The 25,825-nt window shown below is 42.6% G+C and overlaps 1 protein-coding gene across 3 annotated transcripts in view; it reads right to left on the bottom strand.

Annotated features, from left to right (window-relative positions):
* EVC2 (EvC ciliary complex subunit 2) overlaps positions 1 to 25,825 on the bottom strand; it is a 164,903-nt gene that overhangs the window by 116,109 nt on the left and 22,969 nt on the right. For all 3 annotated transcript variants that reach the window (XM_056555125.1, XM_056555126.1, XM_056555127.1), the window contains 5 exons: positions 19,966 to 20,105; positions 15,378 to 15,434; positions 6,136 to 6,322; positions 1,904 to 2,013; positions 1,331 to 1,393 (listed from right to left, as the gene is read on the bottom strand). In XM_056555125.1, coding sequence (XP_056411100.1) covers positions 1,331 to 1,393; positions 1,904 to 2,013; positions 6,136 to 6,322; positions 15,378 to 15,434; positions 19,966 to 20,105 — 557 coding nt within the window. The remainder of the gene's footprint in view (positions 1 to 1,330; positions 1,394 to 1,903; positions 2,014 to 6,135; positions 6,323 to 15,377; positions 15,435 to 19,965; positions 20,106 to 25,825) is intronic.

The raw sequence follows: 25,825 nt of genomic DNA, 5'->3' as shown, positions 1-25,825 counted from the left end.
CCACAACCTCAAAACAGTCACACTCGAAACTCCACTATGACCAAGACCAAAGAGCTGTCGAAGGACACCAGAAACAAAATTGTAGACCTGTACCAGTCTGGGAAGACTGAATCTGCAACAGGCAAGCAGCTTGGTGTGAAGAAATCAACTGTTGGAGCAATTATAAAATGGAAGACATACAAGACCACTCATAATCTCCCTCGATCTTGGGCTCCACGCAAGATCTCACCCCTTGGTGTCAAAATGATCACAAGAACAGTGAGCAAAAATCCCAGAACCACACAGGGGGACCTAGTGAATGATCTTCAGAGAGCTGTAACCAAAGTAACAAAGGCTTCCATCAGTAACACACTACCCCGCTAGGGACTCAAATCATGCAGTGCCAGGCGTGTCCCCCTGCTTAAGCCAATACATGTCCATATCTGACGTTTGCTAGAGAGGATTTGGATGATCCAGAAGAGGATTGGGAGAATGTCATATGATAATATGAAACCAAAGTAGAACTTTTTGGTAAAAACTTAACTTGTGTTTGGAGGAGAAAGAATGTTTAGTTGCATCCAAAGAACACCATACCTACTGCAAAGCATGGGGGTGGAAACATTGTGCTTTTAGGCGTTTTTTCTGCTAAGGGACCAGGACGACTGATCAATGTAAAGGAAAGAATGAATGGGGCCATGTTTAGTGAGATTTTGAGTGAAAACCTCCCTCCATCAGCAAGTGCATTGAAGATGAAACATGGCTGGGTCTTTCACCATGACAATGATCCCAAACACAGCGCCCAGGATATGAAGGAGCGGCTTCATAAGAAGCATTTCAAGGTTCTGGAGTGGCCTAACCAGTCTCCAGATCTCAAGCCCATAGAAAACCTTTGGAGGGAGTTGAAAGTCTGTGTTGCCCAGCGACAGCCCCAAAACATCACTGCTCTAGAGGAGATCTGCATGGAGGAATGGGCCAAAATACCAGCAACAGTATGTGAAAACCTTGTGAAGGCTTACAGAAAATGTTTGACCTCTGTCATTGCCAACAAAGGGTATATAACAAAGTATTGAGACAAACTTTTGTTATTGACCAAATATTTTTTTTCCACCATAATTTGCAAATAAATTCTTTAAAAATCAAACAATGTGATTTTATGGATTTTTTTGCTCATTATGTCTCTCATAGTTGAGGTATACCTATGATGAAAATTACAGGCCTCTCTCATCTTTTTAAGTGGGAGAACTTGCACAATTGGTGGCTGACTAAAAACTTTTTTGCTCCACTGTTGATGTTTTTGGCCTTATCTAAAACAGGCAGACATCATAAGCGATAATCCATATCAATGACTTACATTTGAGACTTCCTTGGCGGTGACAGAGAAAGGGGCCACAATAGAATATGTTGCACCAGAGATCTGAAATCAGAGACAGAAAGGTTCCCATTAAACCCAATCTAAACCACCGGAAAATGAAAAGGCTAACATTTTTTATATTATGGCCCCTATATAAGGCAGAGGGATCCGTACATAGTCCTATATGACCGATATATGGTTTTGTAATATAAAATCTATCATTCCTGTTCTTTTTACTACTCTCAAAGAGTTGGAATGGAGCATCAGCACTCATGCTTGACCACTGCTACATTTTAGCTTTTATAAGTCCAAATGTCTTCAGGGGTTTACGGGAATGTAAAACCATGAAAAAATAGGTAACAAACTGAAATTACATAAAACATGGCAAATCTCACCAACTTTGTTCCTATTAAGACTTCAATGTTTTAAAAACTAAAATACATTTTAATAGAAGTCCAGTTGATTTTTTTTTTGTGTGATAATTTTGCCTGTAAAATCCAGGAGTCCCCAGACATTGAGTGTTGTTTTTCTCCTAAATGCCAAAAAAAGAAAGACGTGTTTGGTTGCATTTACCTCTGAAGAATTCTGAAAGGTTAACACAGCGGGAAGGGAGAACGCCAGCCCGTTCTTGGCCTCTTTTGTGTTTAGTGACGCAGTGTATGATACTTGGAAGACGTCTTCAGCTACAATATGAAAAGACAGGCCATAGAATTCATCATAAAGACACAGGTATTCTACTTTTCTGTTTCTTTTATACCCAGATAGACAACAATGAGTCCTTAGCTCCTACCCTAACCAGAATCCAGGCAAAATAATGTAGGTTTTCTACACAGGAGTCCATAGAGGTTGTCACAAAACTTTTGCATTATCCTGAAGGGCAACTAAACCCTATATATTAGCAATATAAGGAATATATAAGGAATATATAACAAGGTCACCATTGGTAGAGAAAGCTGGGCGAAATCTGACTGAGGGCGAGGTGGGGGAACATCGCTATTTCCTCTAGACATGTACTTTCTGCTGTATGCTGGTCTACTGTATATATACTGATAACCTTTGCATGATTTGCACATTATTATCATTGAGTCTTTATAATTGCCTGTTCTTTTATACTTTGCTGCTACCTAGCTATTACCACTGCCAGTTATTTTGCTTATATGCAATAATAGTTATACCTAGTTACACACAGTGTGACTCTACACCTGAGATATAGTGTTATTGGTGCATTTACACCACATTTATTGGGGTGTGTGCAATAAATCATACAGGCGCCACATTAAAAGGGGTATTCCAGGATTTTTTTATTTGATTATGCTACAGGGGCTGTAAAGTTAGTGTAGTTCATAATATAATGTCTTTACCTGTCTCTAACGGCTGGTCTTGTATTCTAATGTGATCTTTGCTCTGGATGTTCATTTTTAACAGCATATGAAATTACTCCTGTCTCGGGTAAAGTGGAATTCTGGGATTTGTAGTAAAAAAGAAAACTTCAACAGGAAATACCGAGGTTCACAAAAAGATAGCCACAGCTTTATGTAATCTCACAACACAGCCATTTAACCCAAAGACAAGCACAGATACTTCCAAAGCATGTCCATTACTGTCTGGCAGGTAAGTACTAAAGTCACCTTATGGTGGATAACCCCTTTAATAATTAAAGTGCTGAATCCTGAAAACCAGACCAAAAAAGGGGCAGGACTGATGCAGACCCCCAACTAAAATTATCTGTTTTAGGTGTTCCCAGAACCGGCATAATGGCACTGTCGGTGAATTGGGGGTAGGTGAGTACAGGTGGGTTACTGGAACCCTGGCCATTTATAAATGCACAATGTACAAAACTGCATTGCATGAGATTTAATTAAACCAGAAAACCCTTAAGCGCCTATGTACAAAGTATTATTATGGCCATAACAAAGTAATGGCACCCATAGCAGTTTTTAAGGTCATAATAATCATCCCTTTACCTCTGATTTTATATTGTTATATGGCCGCAGATGGAATGCCTACCACTTTATTCAATAGTGCCATGAGAACTTTTTGTTACTTCCTGTAGACTCTGCCATGGGCCAAGTGAGTCTTTAAAAGGGACTCGCATGACAGTAAAATGCAGTTCACTCTTCATGCAGATTGTAGGGAGTTTAGCATACAAAAACACCACTCAGACAGTCAACCCAACATGGCAGCTGATCTCCATCTCCTGGGCTAGACCCCCATAGGTTTGTATCCAGCGTCAAAGATTGCACAGTACATACTCCTGGCACAAGTCAATCTTGTGAAAGTGTACAGCAGAGAGAGCTGTGTAGACTGATATACAGTATTTACCTTATCTTCAGTTCAATCTGTTCTATTCAGTTTAGGAGTCCAGTGGGCAGTCCTAATTAGTGATGGAAGCTACAATTCACTGAGTAACACCACCTACTGGACTCCCAAGACTTAAATGAGCAGATGCTTAGATCAATAAATGACAAGATATATGGAGGTTCTTTACTGTAAGAGCAGTGAGACTATGGAACTCTCTGCCAGAGGAGTTGGTCATGGGGGACTCTGTAAAAGAGTTCAAAAGGGGTCTGGATAAATTTTTGTAGAATAATAACATTACAGGTTATGTATACTAGAATTATAGGGACAGAACGTTGATCCAGGGATTTATTCTGATGCCATATTTGGAGTCGGGAAGGAGTTTTTACCTCTAGTATGAGGGTTTTTTGCCTTCCTCTGGATCAACTCAGTAGGGACTCATTAGGGTTATAGGTTGAACTTGATGGACTCTGGTCTTTTTTCAACCTTATGAAGTATGTTACTAAATCTTTTCCCACAAAACTATATATAAGTCTGCTCAACTCCTCCTGCTCTACAAAAACTGTTGCCTGCAAACAGCACTGCATTTTCAATGTAGATCCCAGCCCTTTATGGTTATAGCCACTCCCTTCATTGACAGCAAACAAATATCTTAGAAAAGGTAAGACTAAATTGCAAATAAATTAGAATAAGAACAGTCATAACAAAAAAATTTTTTTTATCAGCTATAGGCCCTTTAAAGGGGTTATCCACCATAAAGTTTTAGTACTTACCTGCCAGACATTAATGAACAGTTAGGAAGGACCCGTGCTAGTCTTGGAACTAATTGGCTTTGTTGTGAGATTACCATAAAGCTGTGGCTATCTCTTTGTGAAATGCTATTTCCTGTTGGAGTTCCCTCTGTCAAACTACAAGTCCTATAATACCTTGTTTGTAAGTGTGAAGTCACTTTTCTCCCTCCCACACATCAGCCACACCACCCATTGAAGCACAGGTGAGCTGCCTTCCATGCTTTGCTGTGAACAACAGACTAGTGATTTCTAACTAAGGTGCTTCCAGCTGTTGCAAAACTACAATTCACTACAGAATGATCTCCCTCCCACCTAGTGGTCGCTCCACCCAGACAGGCTCCCTGTCATCACCTGACTAGTGCTGTAATGTCTCGGGCTGTACTGCAACCTGGAAAAACCTAAGACAAGAGTAATTTTGTATGCTGTTAAAAATAAACATTGTGGCAAAGATCACATAACAATTGTGAGACCACCATGAAATTCAGGTAAAGACATTATATTATGAACTACACTAACCAAAACACTGGGTTATAGTGTTGGTGAACAGGGGTCCATACAGGGGCACATTTTTTTTGTTTTGTTGCCGCCGAGTTTTCACCCTGTAAAGTCCCATAATTCACCCCTTTTAGATGCGCTCTGCAGGCGTGTCCCCCACCAGCAATCATACTTTGGGTCCCGGAGGAAGGGGCCTTAGCCCTCCCCCTTAATCGCATATGCATTTTCTTCAACTCCACATTGAGTCACACGCCCCCTGAGCGCTGCACCTGTATGCAGAGCGCAGGTGCTGAAGATTATATGCATGAAGTAAGAGCTGTACGTCCCCGGGGAGCGCCCTGTTACTGAGCATGCACCGGGCCCTAGCAACAGAAGCCGGGAGTAGCGAGGACACGGCGCATGTGCAGTTACACTGCGCAGAGCACTCTCCGGGGACGCATAGCTCTCACGTCATCAGGACGTGACAGTTGCATATAATCTTCAGCTCCTGTGCTCTGCATACAGGCGCAGTGCTCAGGGGGCGTATGACTCGACGTAGAGTTGAATAAAATGCATATGCGATTAAGGGGGAGGGCTTAGGCACCTTCCTCCGGGACCCAAAGTATGATTGCCGGTGGTGGACACGTCTACAGAGTGCATCTAAAGGGGGTGAATTACGGAACTTTACAGGACGTAAACTCAGCAGCAACCCAACAAAAAAATGTAAGTGACCCCTGTATGGACTCGTGTTCACTCACACTATAACCCATAGTCAAATAAAATAAAAAAACTGGAATACCCCTTTAAATAATCCTGTTTTCAGACAGACATCCGCACAGATAAGTCTAGGATAGTAAAGTCTCATTTCCTCTGGTTCTATTTCCTTACATTACACCTTTTAGTAACAAGAATGTTCTCGGTTTGTTCCGATATTCTCTATACTGTGATCCACAAGCTGCAATCACTGCAATGAATGGATGAAGAACAAAGTGCTGTGATTATAGTTGTATCCTGCGCACTCTCTGCCTTTCTAAAAAGTAAGGATTCTTTTTCACATGGTGACACACTGTAGATACTAGCATTCAGGAAAAGTTATGCTATGACTTGAATTCAATGAAATCTTTTATTCTGCTCCCCACGCTCAGCGTCAGCGGCTGTCGACACAGTATAGTTAAAGCCCAGCACTGACGTCCTACGGACTCGTTAGTTTTTATACAGTCTCTTTATGGATATGGTAATCACCTCTGAGAGAGTCTTTTTGGAAGGTCTGCATCCCTGTAACAGAGCTGCTTGGGTTAGAGCTGGTGTCTTGTATAAGCAGGCCAGTGACGTTGTCTAGGACGCTGATATTAGATATATTGATTGCAGGGGACGACAAGCCGGTGTTGTTCATGATCAGTGCAATGTAAGCTGTTTGCTGGTCTTTTATCTGGAACAAAAGTGAAAACATGAGAACCGACTACCCTGACATTTCCCTTTAGCTAGAAAAACCCTTCTTCATATACCCACATATACACTGTAAGGGTAGGGTCACGTGTGGCGCATAAGCAACAGGTTTCTTGCAGCTGAAATTCCAGCAGCAGTAAATCCGCAAGCGGAACCTATTAACTTTAATGGGTAGAAACTTTATCCGCTTGCAAATTTTGCAAAAGTTCGCAAGCAGAATTGCAGCTGCGGGAAACAAAGTAATGCATAGTATAAGGGTAGGGTCATACGTAGTACATCTGCAGCGGGTTTTTCTGCTGCAGATGTGCTACGTGTGACCCTACCTTTATACTATGTATTACTTTTTTTGTTTATTTATGTTCCATATCGTATTATCGTTATATAGTCTATGGCATCTTGTTTCAACTAATTGCTGGGCGTTTCAGGAGCTAGACCCAAAGTGATCAGCTGATTGTGGAAGAAGAGTAAGAACAATGAATTTAGGAGACCTACCCACTTATTTAAATCCAATTTTTAATAGCAGGTGGCCAAAGGAAGGCCATTTTTTCTCTCTCTATGTAATTTCTCTGTTACTAAGCATGGCACAGGTCCATTTAATTAAAGGGGTGCTCCGCCCCTAGACATCTTATCCCCTATCCAAGGAGGGGATAAGATGTCTGACTGCAGGGGGGTTCCGCTGCTGGGGACCCCTGTGATCTCTCCTGCAGCCCCCCCTCCCAAGTCATCAGCTCTACGGAGTGAAGTTTGCTCTGTGGCTAATGACTCATGATACAGGGGCTGGTGGTTTGTGACAACATGGCTCCGCCCCTCGTGACTTCACACCCCGCCCCTTAATGCAAGCCTATGGGAGGGAGCGTGGCCACGTCACGCCCCCTCCCATAGACTTGCATTAAGGAAAGGGGTGTGACATCACGAGGGCGGAGCCATGATGTCATAGACCAGCCGGCTCCTGTATCGTGACTCATCAGCTACAGAGCAAACTTAGCGCCGTAGAGCTGATGACTCGGGGGGGGGGGGGGGCGGCATGCAGGAGAGATCACAGGGGTCCCCAGCAGCGGGACTCCCGCGATCAGACATCTTATCCCTATCCTTGGATAGGGGATAAGATGTCTAGGGGCGGAGTACCCCTTTAAATTTGACTGGGCTGTGGTACATGACACAATGGTTAGGAAATCTAGTGGGCAGCATCTTCAATTAATGGGGAGTCAGGAGTCAGCCCCCAACGCAATCTTTGTGTTTGTATACTTTGCATTTGCCACAGCAGCATGCACTCGTATATCATGTAGTTGTGCTGGCTATTTGTGTTTTTTGTTGTATGCTACTTTGGGGGAATGGCACCCTCTCCAGCCATGCACCCCTCCCCCTTTTCCCAGGAGGGAGTTTAAATGTTCAAATTGATGGTTGATCTAGCATGTCACCCAGTCAAGAGGCTATATGCACAGCAGAGGTGAGAGTTGTGAGTATTAGATTCATAATGTATGTTAGGGACCATCCGAAAATGGCCATCTCCACGTGGCGGATGGGGGACATTTTTTGATCAAAAAGTGCGCTGGGAGCCTTTTAAAAAATATTTACAAAATTTTTTGGATAAAATGTGCCACTGCAATTGTATACTTTGCATTTGCCACAGCAGCATGCACTCGTATATCATGTAGTTGTGCTGGCTATTTGTGTTTTTGTTGTATACCCCCACCAATTTGATACTGATAGCTGGCCCTACAGATTGACCATCATTATTAAAGAGGTATTCCAGGATACTTTTTTCTTTAGCCATAATGATCAGTGCTTATTTTACCTCTGTTTGAAGCTTTGTCCTGTTTTCATGCACAAGACCCACCCGGAGTTCCATTGTCTCCAGAGGGCATGGCTATGCTGCAGTGGGTGGTTGCTATTCAGGCACCCACTGCAAAAAAGCCATCTATGGCTATCCACTGCAGCATAGCCATGCATCCTAAAGACCATGTGACTAATAACATATTGTCTCTGGCTGTATGGAATGCTGGGAAAGTTTGGAGACCACAGTAAAATTATAAGGTGTGGGTCCCAGGCATGAAAACAGGAAAGAGGTGTGAACGGCGGCAATAGAAGCATTTTACACCATATTATATTATAACTGGGCATCAAAGGCTCAAAGGCTAAAGAAAAAAGTTATGAAATACCACTTTAAAAACCTGAAAAATCTATTTAAGTAAAAGAACTGTAATTTATTATGTAGCAGCCTTATGAAGGTAAACTCATTGAAACCAATTAGAGTAAACCTGCTGCCGTCTTCAAGACAACTGCAACTATTCTCAAGCTAAACAGCCACATTAGGCCACAGCTATGCAGCAAAGTCTTATTTTTCAGGAGTGGTCAAGTAAGAATTCAGCTCTCAGTCTGTTTGACGGACAGTGCTTTAAAAGTTTAGTAGAAGAAAAATAACAACTGTGTTGACAATGAAGCTGATAGAAACAGAGCAGCCATTATGTCAGTGGTGTAACTTTGTTCTACTGATAGAACATCACTGATCAGACTTTGTCTGTCTTTGGTACAAAAAGAACCTTAAAGGGGTACTCAACCCCTAGACATTGTATCCCCTATGCAAAGGATAGGGGATAAGATGTCTGATTGAGGGGGTCCCACCGCTGAGACACCCCATGACCTCTACTGCGGCACCCCAGTCATCAGGTGCACGGAGCGAACTCCACTACGTGCCTGATGACTAGCGATGCGGTGCTGATGTCAGGAGCCTCCAATGCAGTAGCCGGCATTCTAAACGATTGCTGGGTGCTGCAGGGAGATCTTGGGAAGGGAGATTCCGGAAGAAGCCTTCATTGGTGAAACGTTGGGTGGCGGGTGGCTGTAGCGCTGTACTCCTTGCTCCACTTGGTAAAGTATTTCGTTCTTTCTGTCTAGTTCAGGTTTTTCCCTACCCATAATGTGTTATTGATCCCCTGAGGCTTCCTTATCTGCTCTTTGATTTTTTGTACTTACCTGCGATCCGAACATATTTGCTGGATCCGACTCTAATATTTAATCCACAACCTATGAGCAGTAGCCTCCCTCACTAATCCACGGGAGTCAATACTTATTGTGCACTATTTATTTAACCCTTCCCCTGGCAGACAAGCATAGCCCCCGTTTCTCTCTCAGCACTTTTTGGATTCATGTTTACTACTATATATGTATTCTTTTAAATTATTTTAAATGTCTTGTCATTTTGGATTCATGTTATCAAAGTATACTTTGTGATATTTATGTCCTGTTTGACGCCTTTTTCTTTATGAATTTAATCTAGATTTGTAAGTAAGTAAAATATTTATCAGCTGCTGTATAATACTGAGAACGTTTTGAAGTTATTTCCAGTCTGACCACAGTGTTCCCTGCTGCCATGTCGGACAGTTCCTGACACAGACAGAGGTGGTAGCAGAGAGCACTGTGGTCAGACTGGAAAGAACTACACAACTTCCTCTGTAGCATACAGCAGCTGAAAAGTACTGGAAGGATTAAGATTTTTAAGTAAAAGTTACTTACAAGTCTGTTTAACTTTCTGGCACCAGTTGATTTGAAATGCATTTGTTTTCCACTTTAGTAACCCTTTAAAATGTAGTGGCCCTTTAAGTCTCATCAATCAAACGCCAGATAGTGATGAAAAATCTGTGGTTTTCTTGATTATTTATCAGTGCCGGGCTGTTTTATGTTGGTCTTTGCTGCCCTATACACTGTATACAAGCTACCATAAGTGGCTCATGGGTAAACAGCGCAGAATAAGGCCCTGGAAGAATTATCTGTGCACATAGACCAATCTTAATGATAAGAATACATGAGATAATTGCTGTTTATGCAATTCCCTAATATATGTATATCTAATCTATTACACTTTTTCCGCAATCTTGAGAATAACAGAGATAGGTGCAGAATTTTTTTGCATCCGTTGAACGGTGAAGGTTTTCGCACGTTGTGGCTAATTGGCAAAATCCAGGTGTGAAAATGGAGCTGAGAATATAAAGGGTACGGCAGAGGGCTCTGATGAATTTCGCCATGGAGAACAGCAGGGCGAGTGACTAATATAGGGATCTAAAAATAACTTCTAAATACAAATGGCCTTGTGCATAATGAAGGTTTAATCAGCGAAAGGTGCTCAGATGCATCCAGAGCAACAATGACGGAGACAAATTAACAGTGAAATGCAATCAATGTAGGAACGGCTAGGGGCGGCGGGGTGGTAGTGACGGGATCTACAGTATGTGCTAATGAGTATGCAGCGCCAAGTCTGTAAACAGCACGACAAACACAAGAACACATGAGCTCCTGCTAACCCTTTCCTGCCAGGCTTATGTCATGAAATTGTGTTTGATGCCTTGATGGTTAGTCGGTTTTAAGTCTACGGGTCAACACGTCTACACAAGGGCCTTCTATATGGAGGATGATCCCTTGAATGTTGTGACAATTGAATAAAAATAGTAAGAAAGGAAGTCTGGTTCCACAGCCGCCACAGTTCTACACCAGATCCACATGAAAGATCAAAAATCATACAGCTAGATGTAGGTGCCGATATTCAACATGTCAGATGGTGCAAAACATATTCCAAATAGAAATAAATTAGTGGCACTCACCATGGACCGTGATACTTCTTCTTTATTAACCCCAATTTTATTTTTGCATTTTCATTTTTTTCCTCCTCACCTTCTAAAAACCATAACCCTTATATTTTCATACAGACCCACATGAGGGCTTGCTTTTTGCATCACCAATTTTACTTTGTAATTACATCACTCATTTTACATTGTACACTTTACGGTAAAAATGAGATGTTTTCTTTATTCTGTGGGTCAATATGATTAAAATGATACCCATGTTATATGCTTTTCTATAATTATACCACTTTAAAAAAAAATCTCAAAATCATTTTAACAAAATCAGTATGTTTGAAATTGCCCTATTTTGACCGCCTATAACTTTCTCATTTTTCCATATACGGGGCGGTATAAGGGCTCATTTTTTGCGCCATGATATGTAGTTTTTATCGGTACCAGGTCTGCTTATATTTGCCTTTTTAATCAGTTGTTATATATTTTTTATAATAACGTGACAAAAAAGCAGCAATTTTAGACTTTTTTTTATTTACGTTTACGCCGTTCACCATACAGGAAAAAATAACATTATATTTTGATAGTTCAGACATTTATCCACACAGCAATACCAAATATGTTTATTAATTATTTTGTTTTATGCTTTTTAGGGGTAAAATGGGAAAAAAGGGACGATTTTTACACTTTTAATGTCTCCATAGGGGGCAATTTATAGCAATCATTTGATTGCTAATACTGTTCAGTGCTATGCATAGGCATAGTACTGAACAGTGTTATTGGCGATCTTCTACTCTGGTCTGCTCGATCTCAGACCAGAGCAAAAGACCCCTGGAGATAGCCAGAGGCAGGTGAGGGGATCTCCGGCCGCCATGCTGGATGATCGGATTCCTGTAGCAGCGCTTCAGGCGGTCTGATCATGCATTTTAAGTGCCTCACTGCCGCAGATGCCTTGATCTGTATTGATCACAGCATCTGAGGGGTAAATGGCGGACATCAGCGTCTTTGCTGATGTCTGCAATTACTGGCAGGTCCCTGGCTGCTGACAGCAGTGGGACCTGCCGTGCATGATGCAAGCACCAGTCCGGTGCTCTCAGTCATGTATATGATGTAAATGTACATCATGGTGCGCTATGTACCACCGCACCATGACGTACATTTACGTCCAATGCCGTTAAGGGGTTAAAGAGTACCTGTCATCAAACCATATTTTCTAAACTAACTATTTTCTAAACTATATTCCCTAACTACTCCTAACACCCCTCCTGCCCTTAAAAAAATTCCGAGCTTTAAAAAGCTCTGTATCATATTTTTTCTCTTGCTCACATTGTGTGAGCTCCCAGCAGGAGAAAGTGGGCGTTCCCTAGCAGGCGTGATGTCACTGAAGCGTGTGAGAGCTTTGCCTCACCATGCCCTGCACGCACTTCCTGAGTTTGGTCTCCTGCCAGACTGGGAAGAGACCAAACTAACTGTTTGACTTGTGGCAGGTAACAGAACAGAGCCACATATTGGCTGTTTTTTCAATCACATCAAAAACATATAAAGGTTGAGAATTTAACAGCAAGTAAATAGCAAAGTGTCTTATAATTACATAGGGAACAATATATTAAAATTTTAGTTTGGTGACAGGTACTCTTTAAGTTACTGTATATACCCACATACATGATAGCGTGGGGGGGGGGGAACAATTGTAGGGGCACATAGCTGAATAGGAGGTAACAACAGTTTCACACGTCTTAGTGCTTCATCAGGGCCTCTCAGGGCCAATGAAGCACTAAAACGCGTAAGACGGTTGTTGACTCCTATTTGGTTGTACATCCCTACATTTGTTTTTCTCCCCCCTGATATTATGTGTGTTAGTATATGACTCAATAAAGAAGATGTATCATGGTCCATGGTGAGTGCAGCTAATTTATTTCTAATTTATTTCTGTTTAGGACAATTTTATAAATTCTGCTACTTTTGTAAGAAGAAGGCATCTTCTTTTCCACTACAGTTCCAAACACAAACCAAGAGGGATGCTTCTTGTCCTTATGCCTTCAGTTTTAGGTCTATAAGTCTGATGATTTTTTTTTTTTTTTTTTTAAGCAAATTATCAGTACTGGGTTTACAGAAGCCTGTAGGCCAGGTTTATGGCTCACAAAAAAGTTCCTGGTAGAGGCACGCTTGTCTGATGGTCCTATGTCATAACAGGCCGGCACTGAAGGGAACTGGACCATATATTTGTGCTGTCCTAATTTGAGGTGGAATGAAACAGCATCGGGTCAAGTAGCAAGATGTCATTTTGTTATGTTTTATCCTAAATTGCTACAGATTGGAAGAGGCATTGCCATGACAGATAAGCAGGATAGGAGAAGAGTGTCTGATCAGTGGGGGTCTGGCCACTAGGCCACTGATCATGAGATTGGGAGTCCCATGTTCTGCTGAATGGAATGGTGGTTGGACATGCCCACTGCAACTCCTTTCAACTGTATGGGACAGGCATTGTTTAAATGGGAAGACATGGAAGACAATGCTTAAAAGCTGTGGCATGAGTACCATAGTGACAGACCACACAATTTCTATGTGCTCCATGCTGAAAAGAGGTCTACCACTGTAATGCTTCCTCTTCTTTCTGTCCCGCAATAACAGTATTTAGCCTGCAACCAACACTTATTGCATACCGATTTATACAGTCCTAACTGAATTTAAAACTAGCAGCATCAACCAATATGCAGTGAACTCCCTCTAGCGGTGGCGGCAAGCAACCAAAATTTTATTATTTAACTTTGACTGTGTGAAGAAAATTGGAAGATTTTGACATAATATGCACGACTCATTAACCAGATGACAAATTACTTTGTTTTGTGACAGATTCATCAGCAGGAAGTGTGCACCCTTTTAATGAATCCCTTACACTAAAGGTTTAAATGGTGCACTACTCCCATGATGTGCTGGTAGTGATAAATATTCCCCATTGTCTTGCACATATTAATAAAAATGATCATTTATAAATGGTTCCTGATCATATATATTAGTTCCCGCATAGCCTCAACCCTGGCAAAACCTTCTACGTTTCTTTCAAATAAATGTGAAAAAGTCAACATATTCCTATTCTTATAACCTCCTATTAGTTATTAACATGGTTCAGGACATATCCCGCAGTGCAGACAGGATTATACAGAGCTGAGCCATACAGACAATTATAAAAAACCTTCTCTAAAATATATAAAGCTTATAACTAACTAATTCTGCCTCAGAATTTAAATCTCCATTGTGCCGGTCACAATCCCAGCTTAACAGATTTGATAAAGCTCTGCCATATTAAATCCTGTTTCCCGTGCTTCTCCTGCTTCAGCAAACAGACAGACGGTCTGTGGATAGAATATTAGGCACACAGACTGGAAAATGTACAATGGAACATTGAAGGGTAATTTATGGGTTTTATATGTTATTGTATTGTTTTTAGTATATGATGAAAAATTTAAGAATAACTACTTTTAGTATGTTTATGTATAGAAAGAGAGAAAACATTTCAAGGAAAAATTTATTTTATAACGGGATGTCATCTTCATGAACCAAGAATAAGAAAAATACATTTTCCAGGGATATGGTACAAATCAGCAAAGCACCAAGTTCATGTAGACCCAGTGGGGTAGCTATAATGGATACAGTGGTTACACATGAGACCAGGCCCCACAGCCAAAGGGGCCCAGAGGCCTGTGCCCTCCTAATCCTACTGAGCACCAAGCTTCAAGTTCAAGTCTCCTAACATGAACCCAGTGGGGCAGCTATAACGGTTACAGTGATCAGGCCCCACAGCTGAAGGAGCCCAGAGGCCCCTGTCACGTCAACAAATTTGTTTCAGTGTCCTCCTCGTCCTCATGAGAATCCAGCATTTAAAGCAATAAGACAGGAAGAATGTCACTGCCCTGCAATATAACATGTAGGTACAAAGCTTGTACTCCAACTTTAACAATTGGTACCATATGTAGGTGACAGTAACAGCTGGCTCCTTTCCTACGATGGCCATGCAAGGTATGACCTCAGCATGCCAGCAAACAGTGATAAGAACCTGAGGAGTTTTGCCACAGTGATTAAACTTCATGAATGGTTATTGTTTCAGTGGCCAAGTGGCTGAAAGAATCAGAGAGTCCGCTGCTTGGTTTATTTACAAAGAACAGTCCTTCCCCCACTGATGCCCTAGGGATGCTCACCAACTGTGGCCACCAGGTTACCTAGTTCCACCATAATAGCAGAGAAGTTAGTGGCTGTGTATAAGTATCTGTTAACAAAATGTATCAGTATTACTTCGGCTCAGTATGGTGGGTTCATTCTGGCTTCACTTCACATTCGAGAGATGTGTTGCCTGCATGGAAAAGCGATCTACCGAATGTGATCTTGATCTAAAACCCAGGCTCATTTTGTTACACAATGACAATATTACTTGGTTGCGTTATTTTTTCAGAAATATATGGTGACAATACTTACAGTTGCACATTTCTGGAAAGTCACACCTCCAATGTTAGATAAGACAATATTCCGAGGCTATAAAAAATGTAAAAATTTAAAATTATAATCTGAAGGCCATTTCTGAGAAATCGTCCTGATCAAGAAGAAAAGGGTGCATTAACATTATAATCCAAAATTACAAATCTCAACCAGCACTTAAGTGGTATTCTGGTACATAAAATATACTAGGGATCTAGTGTAAAAGAAAAAGTATACTTACCCACTCACAGCTCCTACCAATCCCCACCTGTTATCCTTGCCTTACTCCTTCCAGCATGAGAGGTCAAAGCAGGACCTCCCTGCTCAGCCAATCAATGACCGAGAAGGGACATCGCTGTGCAAATCCTACTTCAACCGCTCGTCTCGAAGCAGAAAGAAGAGTTGAGCAGCCAGTAGCTTAAACGGGAGCTGTGAGTGATCATCATAAGTAAGTATTACTTTTTTATTTTATTTTTCATAACACCAGCATATTAAAAAAAATTGGTGTACTGGAATACTCCTTATTACTTGAAATTACTTGGTTACAGCAAAATCTGCACACTGTGGTCATCCAGATCTCACCACATTACCCACACTTCAGTTTCTATCCTAATCAGAGAATCATCATCCATGATCTCCACCTGGCTATTACAAGTGGATGGGGTCCATGATAAAAAGGCAGTATTATGTAAGAACTATATTACATTATTATGCTCACTTCATAGGGATGTATTTATATACTGCATATTATTTGGGCACTACATAGTGGCATTAAGTGAGCTTGATATGGCAGGATTATTTTGACATTATATGACAGCATGTTGTACAAATAGCAGGAGGCTGTCTCGGCTTTTTGCCAAAAGGCAACTTTATGGGTCGGCCCAGCCGAGGCAAATGAGAAGTTAATCCTTCCTGCAGTTTTAGCGGTCACAGCTTCACTTCATAATTCACATTTTCATATAGTTGCAAGTGCATTGGTTCTAGTTGAAGAAATAACCATTTAGCTGACCTCACAAATATTCACATTTTAAGAGCAGCAGCTCACCTATGCATGAAAGAGAGCAGCAGAAAATTAGTTATTGATTTCCACTGAACGAGAACACAAATAATTTGCTCTGAAAAAAACACACATTATTTTACCATAAAGTTAAGCGAAAAGGGGAAAAAAAAAGCCAATGCAGAATTATTGAACAAGACTCTGAAAAGAAGCGGAGAACTAGTAGGCGGTATATAGAACACAGATCTCACATGTCACTTGTAGATGACGCAAATTACTGGGTATATACCATGACAAGATTTCCCAGAAGAGACATTTCAGTTATATTTGCCAATCAAAAGTGGAGAGGTTATGCAAATCTCTATTAAAAGAGACAACCCAGATAGAACATCATGTGATCAGGAATTCAAATTAGCTTTCTGGACATGTTTAATTTAGTTTGGACTCACCATAAATTAAAATTTCTAGAGCAATTTGTGCCAATTCCAGGAATTGTATGAGCAAATTATCAACTGGTTTCTACCATTCCCCTTGAAAAAGGAGTATGCCAGTTTAGGTAAACTTATCTGCAGGATAGGGGATAAGTGTCTGATTGCGGCGGTCCGACCAATGGGACCCACAGCGATCTCCTGTCCGGCGCCCTTGCTCTCCCTATGCACGGAGCTGTGTCGAACACCACACGAATCTTCGTGCCGTGGGTAGGGCCGGATCATCATTGGCGCTCCTGGAGCGCCTGCTCCGGGCCCTGTGCCCACAGGGAGCCCTCGTCACATTTGGGACATCCCTGTGTCCTGAAAAATCTTTTCAGGACACAAGGATGTCCCTGTTACCTCTCTGCGGCCCCGAGTTAACTTTAAGGGTGCGTTCCCACAGGGCGTATACGCAGCGTATTTGACGCTGCGCACATTTTACGGCAGCGGGAAATAAGCTGCGTATTCCTTGCTCACTATACACACAGGGCTTTCCGGCGGCAGCCCTATGTGTGCAGTGAGTTTTGGAGGCGGGGCCGCGCGTCACAGACACGCCGGCACACGGCCCCGCCTCCAAAACTCACTGCACAGATAGGGCTGCCGCCGGAAAGCCCTGTGTGTATACTGAGCAAGGGATACGCAGCGTATTTCCCGCTGCTGCCGTAAAATTTGTGCAGCGTCAAATACACTGCGTATACGCCCTGTGGGAACGCACCCTAAAAATGCAGGGGCTGCCGGGAGATAGCCACGCAGGGACGTCCCTGACGTCCCATGCATGCGCCCATAGGAGAAGAGCGGAGCGGAGCAGTGAGGAGGATGCGCGCATGGTAAGTTGAATGTCATCTTCAGTGTTCCGACCATCGCTCCTCCGGTCCGGAGGAGTGGTGGTCGGAACACTGAAGAGGGGCAGTACACAGGCATACAGCCTCCAGCCATACACTGTATATGGCTGAAGGCTGTATGTCTGTGGGGAACTATACTGCACCTAATGTGGGGGAACTACTGCCAACCTAATGTGGGGGAACTGTACTGCCAACCTAATGTGGAGGAACTGTACTGCCAACCTAATGTGGAGGAACTGTACTGCCAACCTAATGTGGGGGAACTGTGCTGCCAACCTAATGTGCAAGGACTTATATTGCCAACCTAATGTGCAGGGACTTATACGGCCAACCTAATGTGGGAGAATTACAACCATAATGTGGGGGAACTTGGGTTGGGGTTGGTGAAGAAAGTGTAGTGGAGAAGGACCAGGAGGGCATGGGGGGCTGAAGTGAGGTTGTTTGGGGGGGGATGAGGGGGGCTTGAGGTAAGGTAAGTATGGGTTCGGTAAAGGGGGCAGAGGAGTGTGAAGGGGACTGGGGGGGGGTAGGGGGTGCAGAAAAGTGGAATAGTGGAGAAGGACCAGGAGTGTTGAAGGGGGGGGACTTAAGGACCAGTGGAGGACTAAGGCTAAGTTTCCAGAGAAGGCAAAAGGACAAGAAAAAAATGGCAACAAATTACCTTAACACAGGAAAAAGCAGTAGCATTTTTTCTGTGTTTTTGCAGGTAAAAAAAAGGGGGAAACCTTGCCTTAGGGGTCTCTGGGAGCAGGAGTCTGGAGGAGGACTTAGGGGTCGGGGGGGGGGGCAGAGGTCTCTGGGGGAATTAGGGCTCATCCACACTACAAACTTCCGCCAGCAGAATTTTGCTTGTTTTCAATGAGTTGCTGCTGCTCTGTGCACACTACGGAAGACACAGTGTGTGGTAGTATTATTGTTAGAGGTCATGATGTTTGGCAGTATACAGGGTACACAGGGTTTGGCAGTATTATATTTAGGAAGCACAGTCTCTTGAAGGGTTATAATGATTGTTGTCTTTATACAGAGGATGAGGATCGGCTGACAAAGTGAGGAACCAATGATGTCCAGGCGTCAAACTTTACAGAGGAAGATGGAGGTGGAAGAAGACCTGGTGTCTGGACCAGATGAAGAAGAGAAAGACAACAGAGAAGACGTCTCCTGTGAGTCATTTTATGTTTGTGTATTCTCCTGACTGTCCCATTAGGTCTCTTCTCACTTCTAAGTTTTGCAGTAATAATGGATGAATCTGTACCCCAATTTGGGGCTCCAGCTGTTACAAAACTACAACTCCTAGCTTTGCAACAGCTGGAAAGAGTGACTTGAGCTGAAGTGATTTTAGACCATGCAGCCCATTTTATTTTAACAGGGGCCTGACTCCTGTGACACCCACAAAAAAAAAAAAGGGGGGACATAGTCTAATAGGCCCATACCTATTTTTGGTCTCAGTCTGTTCCTTGGCAGACCCGCAACAAGTCTCAGTGGAAGGGGGACTGTCGGGAGGGGGAGGGGGGGGGGCCCATCATAATGAAGTGCTCCGTCTTCCAGTCTTAATCTGGCCCTGGCCAACACAGCTTTACTGATGGGGAGAGCCGAGGCGCCGAGCAAGAAATCAAGGGGGGTCTCAGCAGTCAGACCCCCTGCGATAGGGGATAAGTTTTCCTAAACTGGACCACTCCTTTAAAGGGGTATTCCGGCTTTATACATCTTATCATCTAAAATGTATGACAGCAGGGGTCCCGCCGCTGAGAAACCCCACGATCTCGGTGCAGCTTCCGGCATTCTGTGCTTGTTGCTGCCTCCGAGACGGGGACATGAAGTCACGGCACCGTCTCCCTAGTGACATCACGCCACGTCCCCTCCATTCATGTGTTTGGGAGGGGGCGTCATAGCCATCACTAGGGGGTGTGGCCGTGACGTCACGTCTCCGTCTTGGAGGCAGCACCTGGCACAAAATGTCGAGGGCTGCACAGAGATCACGGGGGTCGCGGGGTTAGATAGGGGATAAGAGGTATAAATCCGGAATACCCCTTTAATAAGTCATGTCACTACACAGTCAGGAATACACTCTATGAACAAGGGGATGGTAACATCCACATTGTCAATGTAATAATACATCTCCAGGAAGAATAACAGAGGAACAACCCATTGTACATATATAAGCATACTGTAATGTGCTCCATAATTGTATTTTATTTTATTTTTTTTATGGAAAATGCAAGCATATGAAAAAGACCTGTCAGAAAAGGGCACATGTGCTCTTTAAAACAGCTTCTACATACTTGGGAATTGTAGGTCGGTGCTGCTCTTTTATATAGTCTTTTCATCCAGGATGGCTGAGTTGACAAGTTGTCAGAGGATGCTGATCTTCCATTTAAGTCTAATATCCCATTTGGCATCAGTTTCTGCCCCGGGTAAATAGCTAAAACAAATAAACACTAGTATTATTATAGAGAAAAATTGCATAACCAGTGCATAACTTTCTAATGGTTGTTTCCATTTGGTTTTAAACAGAATGCGTCATCAGAAAATGACCTTTGTTTATATCAAGTTTTTATGTTAAGCATATTTAATTATATTTAAAGGGATACTCCCGTGGAAAACATTTTTATTTATTTTTTTAAATCAACTGGTGCCAGAAAGTTAAACAGATTTGTAAATTACTTCTATAAAAAAAAAACTTTATCCTTCCAGTACTTTTTAGGGGCTATATATTACAGAAGAAATGCTTATCTTTTAGGATTTCTCTGATGTCACGACCACAGTGCTCTCTGCTGACCTCGGCTGTCCATTTTTGGAACTGTTCAGAGCAGGAGAAAATCCCCATAGCAAACATATGCTGCTCTGGACAGTTCCTAAAATAGACAGCAGAGGTCAACCGAGAGCACTGTGGTCATGACATCAGAGAAATCCAAAAAGAAAAGCATTTCCTCTGTAGTATACAGCCCATAAAATGTATTGGAAGGATTAAGATTTTTTAATAGAAGTAATTTACAAATCTGTTTAACTTTCTGGCACCAGTTGATTTAAAAAAAAAAGTTTTCCACGGGAGTACCCCTTTAAGTATTTTTCTAGATTACAAAATAATCCTGAAATCCTGCAGGTTCTATTATGGCCACTAGGCAAAAAACTAAGCTAAAACTAAGCTAAAACTTCTTGCCCTGTACAGATCCCTTCCCAGCAGTGTATAGATAACAGAGATACACACAATAACTGTTGCTCACAGATCATCCTCCCCATTTCTGTGGGCTTAAGCAAAATGTGCATCTGGGTTCGGGAATAGCTTAATTGATGTAACCTTTTACAGGATGTTACCTATGTACTTTGCCTTGCATTTTTCTTGAAAAATTGCCTTTTCCAGGTCAGAAACGCGTAAACGAGTGCAACAATAAAGGATTTCTTTGATTTACAAATCTGAATATCGTCCCCTTCATGCCAAGATCAGCACTGCACAAGATCCATTTTTGCTTTTTATCGAGATGTTGCCTTCCTGTGGAATGACCTCTGCAAAGGTCACAGAGCACACCCAGATACCTTTCCAATTCATGTCAATGGCACAGCTTCAGTCTATTGTTGCCTAACCTAGATGATACATTCCCTTTAAATGATTCCCCTTGCATCAATGCAAAAATTGTTCAACAAAATGCAGCAGCGTAACCTATAATAAACTGTCTGCAGGCTAGAATCCGGTTGCTATAGGTAACACATTTTTTTTTTGTGATAAATATTTCTATACCTGAGTCAAGCAAGCTGGGTTGACAGTGTCCTCTTCCAGGCCGTGGTGCTACGCTGGGGATATATGTTGGCTACATGGCGGTATGTATTTTCTTTAATTAGCAGAAGACACAGACATAGCCTAAATTCTACTGGCATAAAGAACAATGTCAGGGGTGCCAGATTCCAACAATCCAAAAGGTCACTAGTAGATCAGCCTTTCATTTAATGAGGCAATAGTAATAATATACATTACAGGACTGTAATAAATTAAACCTGCTATGAACAATATAATTTTTTTAAGAAGGGTCCCTTCTTAACTTAAAAAAAAGAAGAAGCAGATGACAGGGTGTCCCTGCTCACTATTTTTGCAGCACCAACACAGGGCAAACTAAGGCTTGCTAGGCCAATAACTAAGGAACTAAACCGTGGAAGGCTCATACAGTAGAGCTTTTTTTTTTATTTTTTTTAATCCTAGCCTAGCCACTAAAAAAGAAAAAAAAATTTTTTTTAGTGCCACTTGTGTCAAGCATAGCAGACCGGGCTGTGTCAAGCATAGCAGTCCAGGCTTTGAGGGAACTAGTTTTTAAGATGGCAGGGGAAAAGTACCTTGCGTACTGGTTTGCTTGCCCGCCCAGCCGTCACCCAACTGCTAGGCCGCCGTCTGCACTGCTGCTGCTCTCCCCCTGCAAGTACAATGCTCCAGGGCAGGGACACTGCCACTATAAGAGCAGCAGTTTGTGTGCAGGAACTTTACCTCTCTCGACTGCTCTGCTCAGAGCAGGAGGAGAACCCTGTCTCCTCGCTGCCGCCGGGATCTGTAGTCTGTAGCACCCACAGAGCACCGAGCCTCCTCTACATGGTGCATGATGAATTGGTACTTAATTTGGCACAGAAATTCGTGTCCTGTTGACTTACAAGGGTTGTGTTGTTGAATTTTTTTATTTTAGTAATGTCCCCAGCCTGCCTAATAAAATGATAAAAACTGTAACTCGCCTTCCTCTGCTCCCTCGTAGCCTTTGGTATCAGGGCGCCCTGCCTTCAACCGGTGGGATCGGTTTCGCCAGAGCTGCAGAGTGTAGCATCTGCAACCGGGGAAACTGGCCTCATGTGGCTACGAAAGGTGAGTTGAAATTCTTATTATATAAACGATTATAGAGGAGAAATAATCGGAGCATTAACCACAGATTCTTGCTGTAAAGTTTAGTGACAGTCCACAGACATGAACAAGCGAGAGTTTCCCAGGTGAAAAACTTCACAGCAAGAATCCGTGGTTAGTGCTCCTGTGGTAACACAGTACAAAATCATATGTTCTTCTGTACTCCTGCCCATCCTGTGTGGCCGATGCTGCTCAATGTCCGTCATATGTCCCCTCTCCTCAGAACTCTCTAAATATTACAGTATTATGCAAAGCTATGCAATGGTTAATGTATTTGTATTATCTATGCATCTGTTGCCTTAAATCTATTGTTGTCAAGGACCTTGTTGTTCAAAGGGAGTATGCAGTGATGAACAGGTGACTTATCCAGCCAATGGGATCTCTCTAAATTGTCCCCTTATATAGTGAGGTCAGAGTTCAGTGAGCTCTCTTGAGAAGTCTTTGCTGATATACAGTTTGGAGAGGAGTGAAGTCTGTCTGTGAGGTGGATCTGAAATGAGGCCTGAGGCCTAAACCGGCAACCATGCATCTACAACCAATTAACCCCCACTACCGAGGTGAAAGTCAAAGCCTTGCGGTAAGCCTACAGTCTTGGGGATATTATACATGTCTAAGTCTCTAAAAGTATAGCATGGGCTGCATCAGTCATATACAGTAAAATCAACTATAAGGCCCAGCAAGCCGATAAGCTTCCCTAGGTTTACTCTGCAGCTCCTTCACGCTGATCTTAGCTGTAACGGATTGTACCATCTTTCCAACCTCAGTAAAGCAAGCCAGTAAACTGTAACCTTGCATCAGAGTGATTATTTGCCCCATGCCTGGCACAGGTTAAGCTGGCCTACCTTGGGTGGTGTATAGGTCAACCATGTCCTGGCGTCACGAAAAGGTTAATACACACACTACCCTCATCCGACACCACACTCCGATTATTTCTCCTCTATAAAACTCACGCTTGTTCATGTCCCTGGACTGTCACTAAACTTCACAGCAAGAACCCGTGGTGAGTGTTCCGATTATTTCTTCTCTTCTATGATCATTTATGCAGCAGCTGTTTTCTGTATTGTGTAGCACACCCGAGGAGACCACAATATACTTACCCACATTCAGCTATACAGACACTAGTTGTTGTTGTTACACGTGGGCCGTGCTGGGTGTCTTCTTCCTTGGATGTGTTTGAAGTTTTTATTATCTCACTAGCTGAGTACCAAGCACTGCCTGTTTTTTCCTACCTAATCACTGGTAGGGGGGGGGGAAGCAACAAAGAAGGAAGCTTTTGTCCTCATATCCCATCCTGATCACATATCCCAACCCCAAATCCTCTTCTCATATCCTGTCCTAATATTTCGTCCTCATATTCTATCCTCATTTCCCCTCCTCATATCCCATCCCCATATGCGGTCCCCATATCCTGTTCTCATATCCCGTCCCCTTATTCTGACCTCATATCAGGTCCTCATATCCTGTCCCCATATCTGACCTTATATCCAGACCTCATATCCCTTCCCAATATCCTGTCCCCATATCCCATCCCCATATCCAGTAACCATATGCTGCCCCCATATCTCGACCCCATATTCCGTCCTTATATCCTGTCCCCATATTCCATCTACATATCCCATCCTCATATCCTGTTCCCATATCCCGACCTCATATCACGTCCTCATATCCTGTCCCCATATCCAGACTTCATATCCCGTTACCCATATCCCGTCCCCATTTCCTGTCCTCATTTCTAATCCTCATATCCCGTCCTTAGGTGGGGCTGAGCTGTGATGAATATATTGTAAAATAAAAGGGGTGTGGATTAAATGGTGGGTGTCTTTGCAAGATGGGGCATGGAAAGCGGGGAGGGTGTGGCTTGCAGGCCAGACTGGCGCATTCACCAGAAGATGCAGAACTTGTGGAGTAAGGTACCAGAAGTCCTACATACTTGCATGGGACTTGAAACAAAAACCTCACCCTTCACATATGGGGGTAGGTTAGGGATTAATTTAACTATCATATATTTTTATTTGACATATGAGTAACATGTGACAAAGTATTATCAAATATCTCCAGCCGTACGGAAGTTATGCTGGAACATACATTTCCCATAGATTTGCATTGGACTTTAAACAAAAACTGATCAACGCAAATTAGGGGAGGCTAGGGTAAATTAACTATCCTATATTTTTAGTGGACATATAAGTAACATGTGACCGAGTATTATCGAAATATCTCCAGCCGTTAGGAAGTTATGCAGTAAAATATACAGTATTTCCCATGGACTTGGAAGGGACTTTAAACAAAAACCCTGACCATCGCAAATGGAGGTGGGTAAGGGATAAATTACCTATCCTATATTTATAGTTGACATCTAAGTAAAATGTGTGCCAAGTTTCATGTTAATCTCTTTAGTCGTTTGGAAGTGATGCTGGGACATACACATACACACACACACACACACACATTGCCCCCGATTTACTAAGAGTGGTGTGTAGATTTCTTTTGTGGGTTTTAGTTCCCTACAATTTTTTACCACGGTATTTACTAAGGTTTCCCTACATTTTTCACTTTTCCCGTCGGGATGTGAAATCACTAGTCAGGTGTGCAAAGGAGGCTGTCCTGCTTCAATGGGTGGAGCGACCACTGGGTGGGAAGGAGATAATTTTTCAACAGCTGTAGGCACCTAGGTTAGAAAACACTGGTCTTTTGAATGGAATGCAACTCATTTGTGTTTCAGTGGGTGGGTGGCTTATGTGTGGGAGGGATGACTATGACCTCACACTTACAAACAAGGAATCATGGGAATTATAGTTTGAGAGAACGAACTCCAACAGGAAATACCCAGTTCGCAAAAAGATAGCCACAGTGTTATGGTAATCTCACAACATTGCCATTTAGCCCCAAGGCAAGCACAGATCCTTCCTTAGCATGTCCATTACTGTCTGGCAGGTACGTACTAAAATCCCCTTATGATGGATACACGCTTTAAAAGAAATTAAAGTAAACACAAAAAATGCAACAATGCAACCTCCATCAATCTCCCCTTTAATCCTATTTTGTTTTAGGTTACAACTAAAACTGAGAAAAATATAAAATGATATTCTTTTTGGGTATCCGGGACCCAGCCATGTCCCCCCTAACTCCTCATCACTGTCCTGGGTCTACCTGTAATACTAACTGCAGCAGGAGCCTCTCCCCTTGGGGATTGTTACAACCCACCAACACCCCACATCGCTCAGGAGGTCAACAGCAGAAGATGGAACAGATCAGCAGATTAACCTCTT

The sequence above is a fragment of the Hyla sarda genome, chromosome 1 (genome assembly GCF_029499605.1).
Source record: "Hyla sarda isolate aHylSar1 chromosome 1, aHylSar1.hap1, whole genome shotgun sequence".
Classification (NCBI taxonomy): Eukaryota; Metazoa; Chordata; class Amphibia; order Anura; family Hylidae; genus Hyla; species Hyla sarda.
Note: the sequence above shows the minus strand (reverse complement) of the source record. Positions and strands in the feature narration are given on the sequence as shown.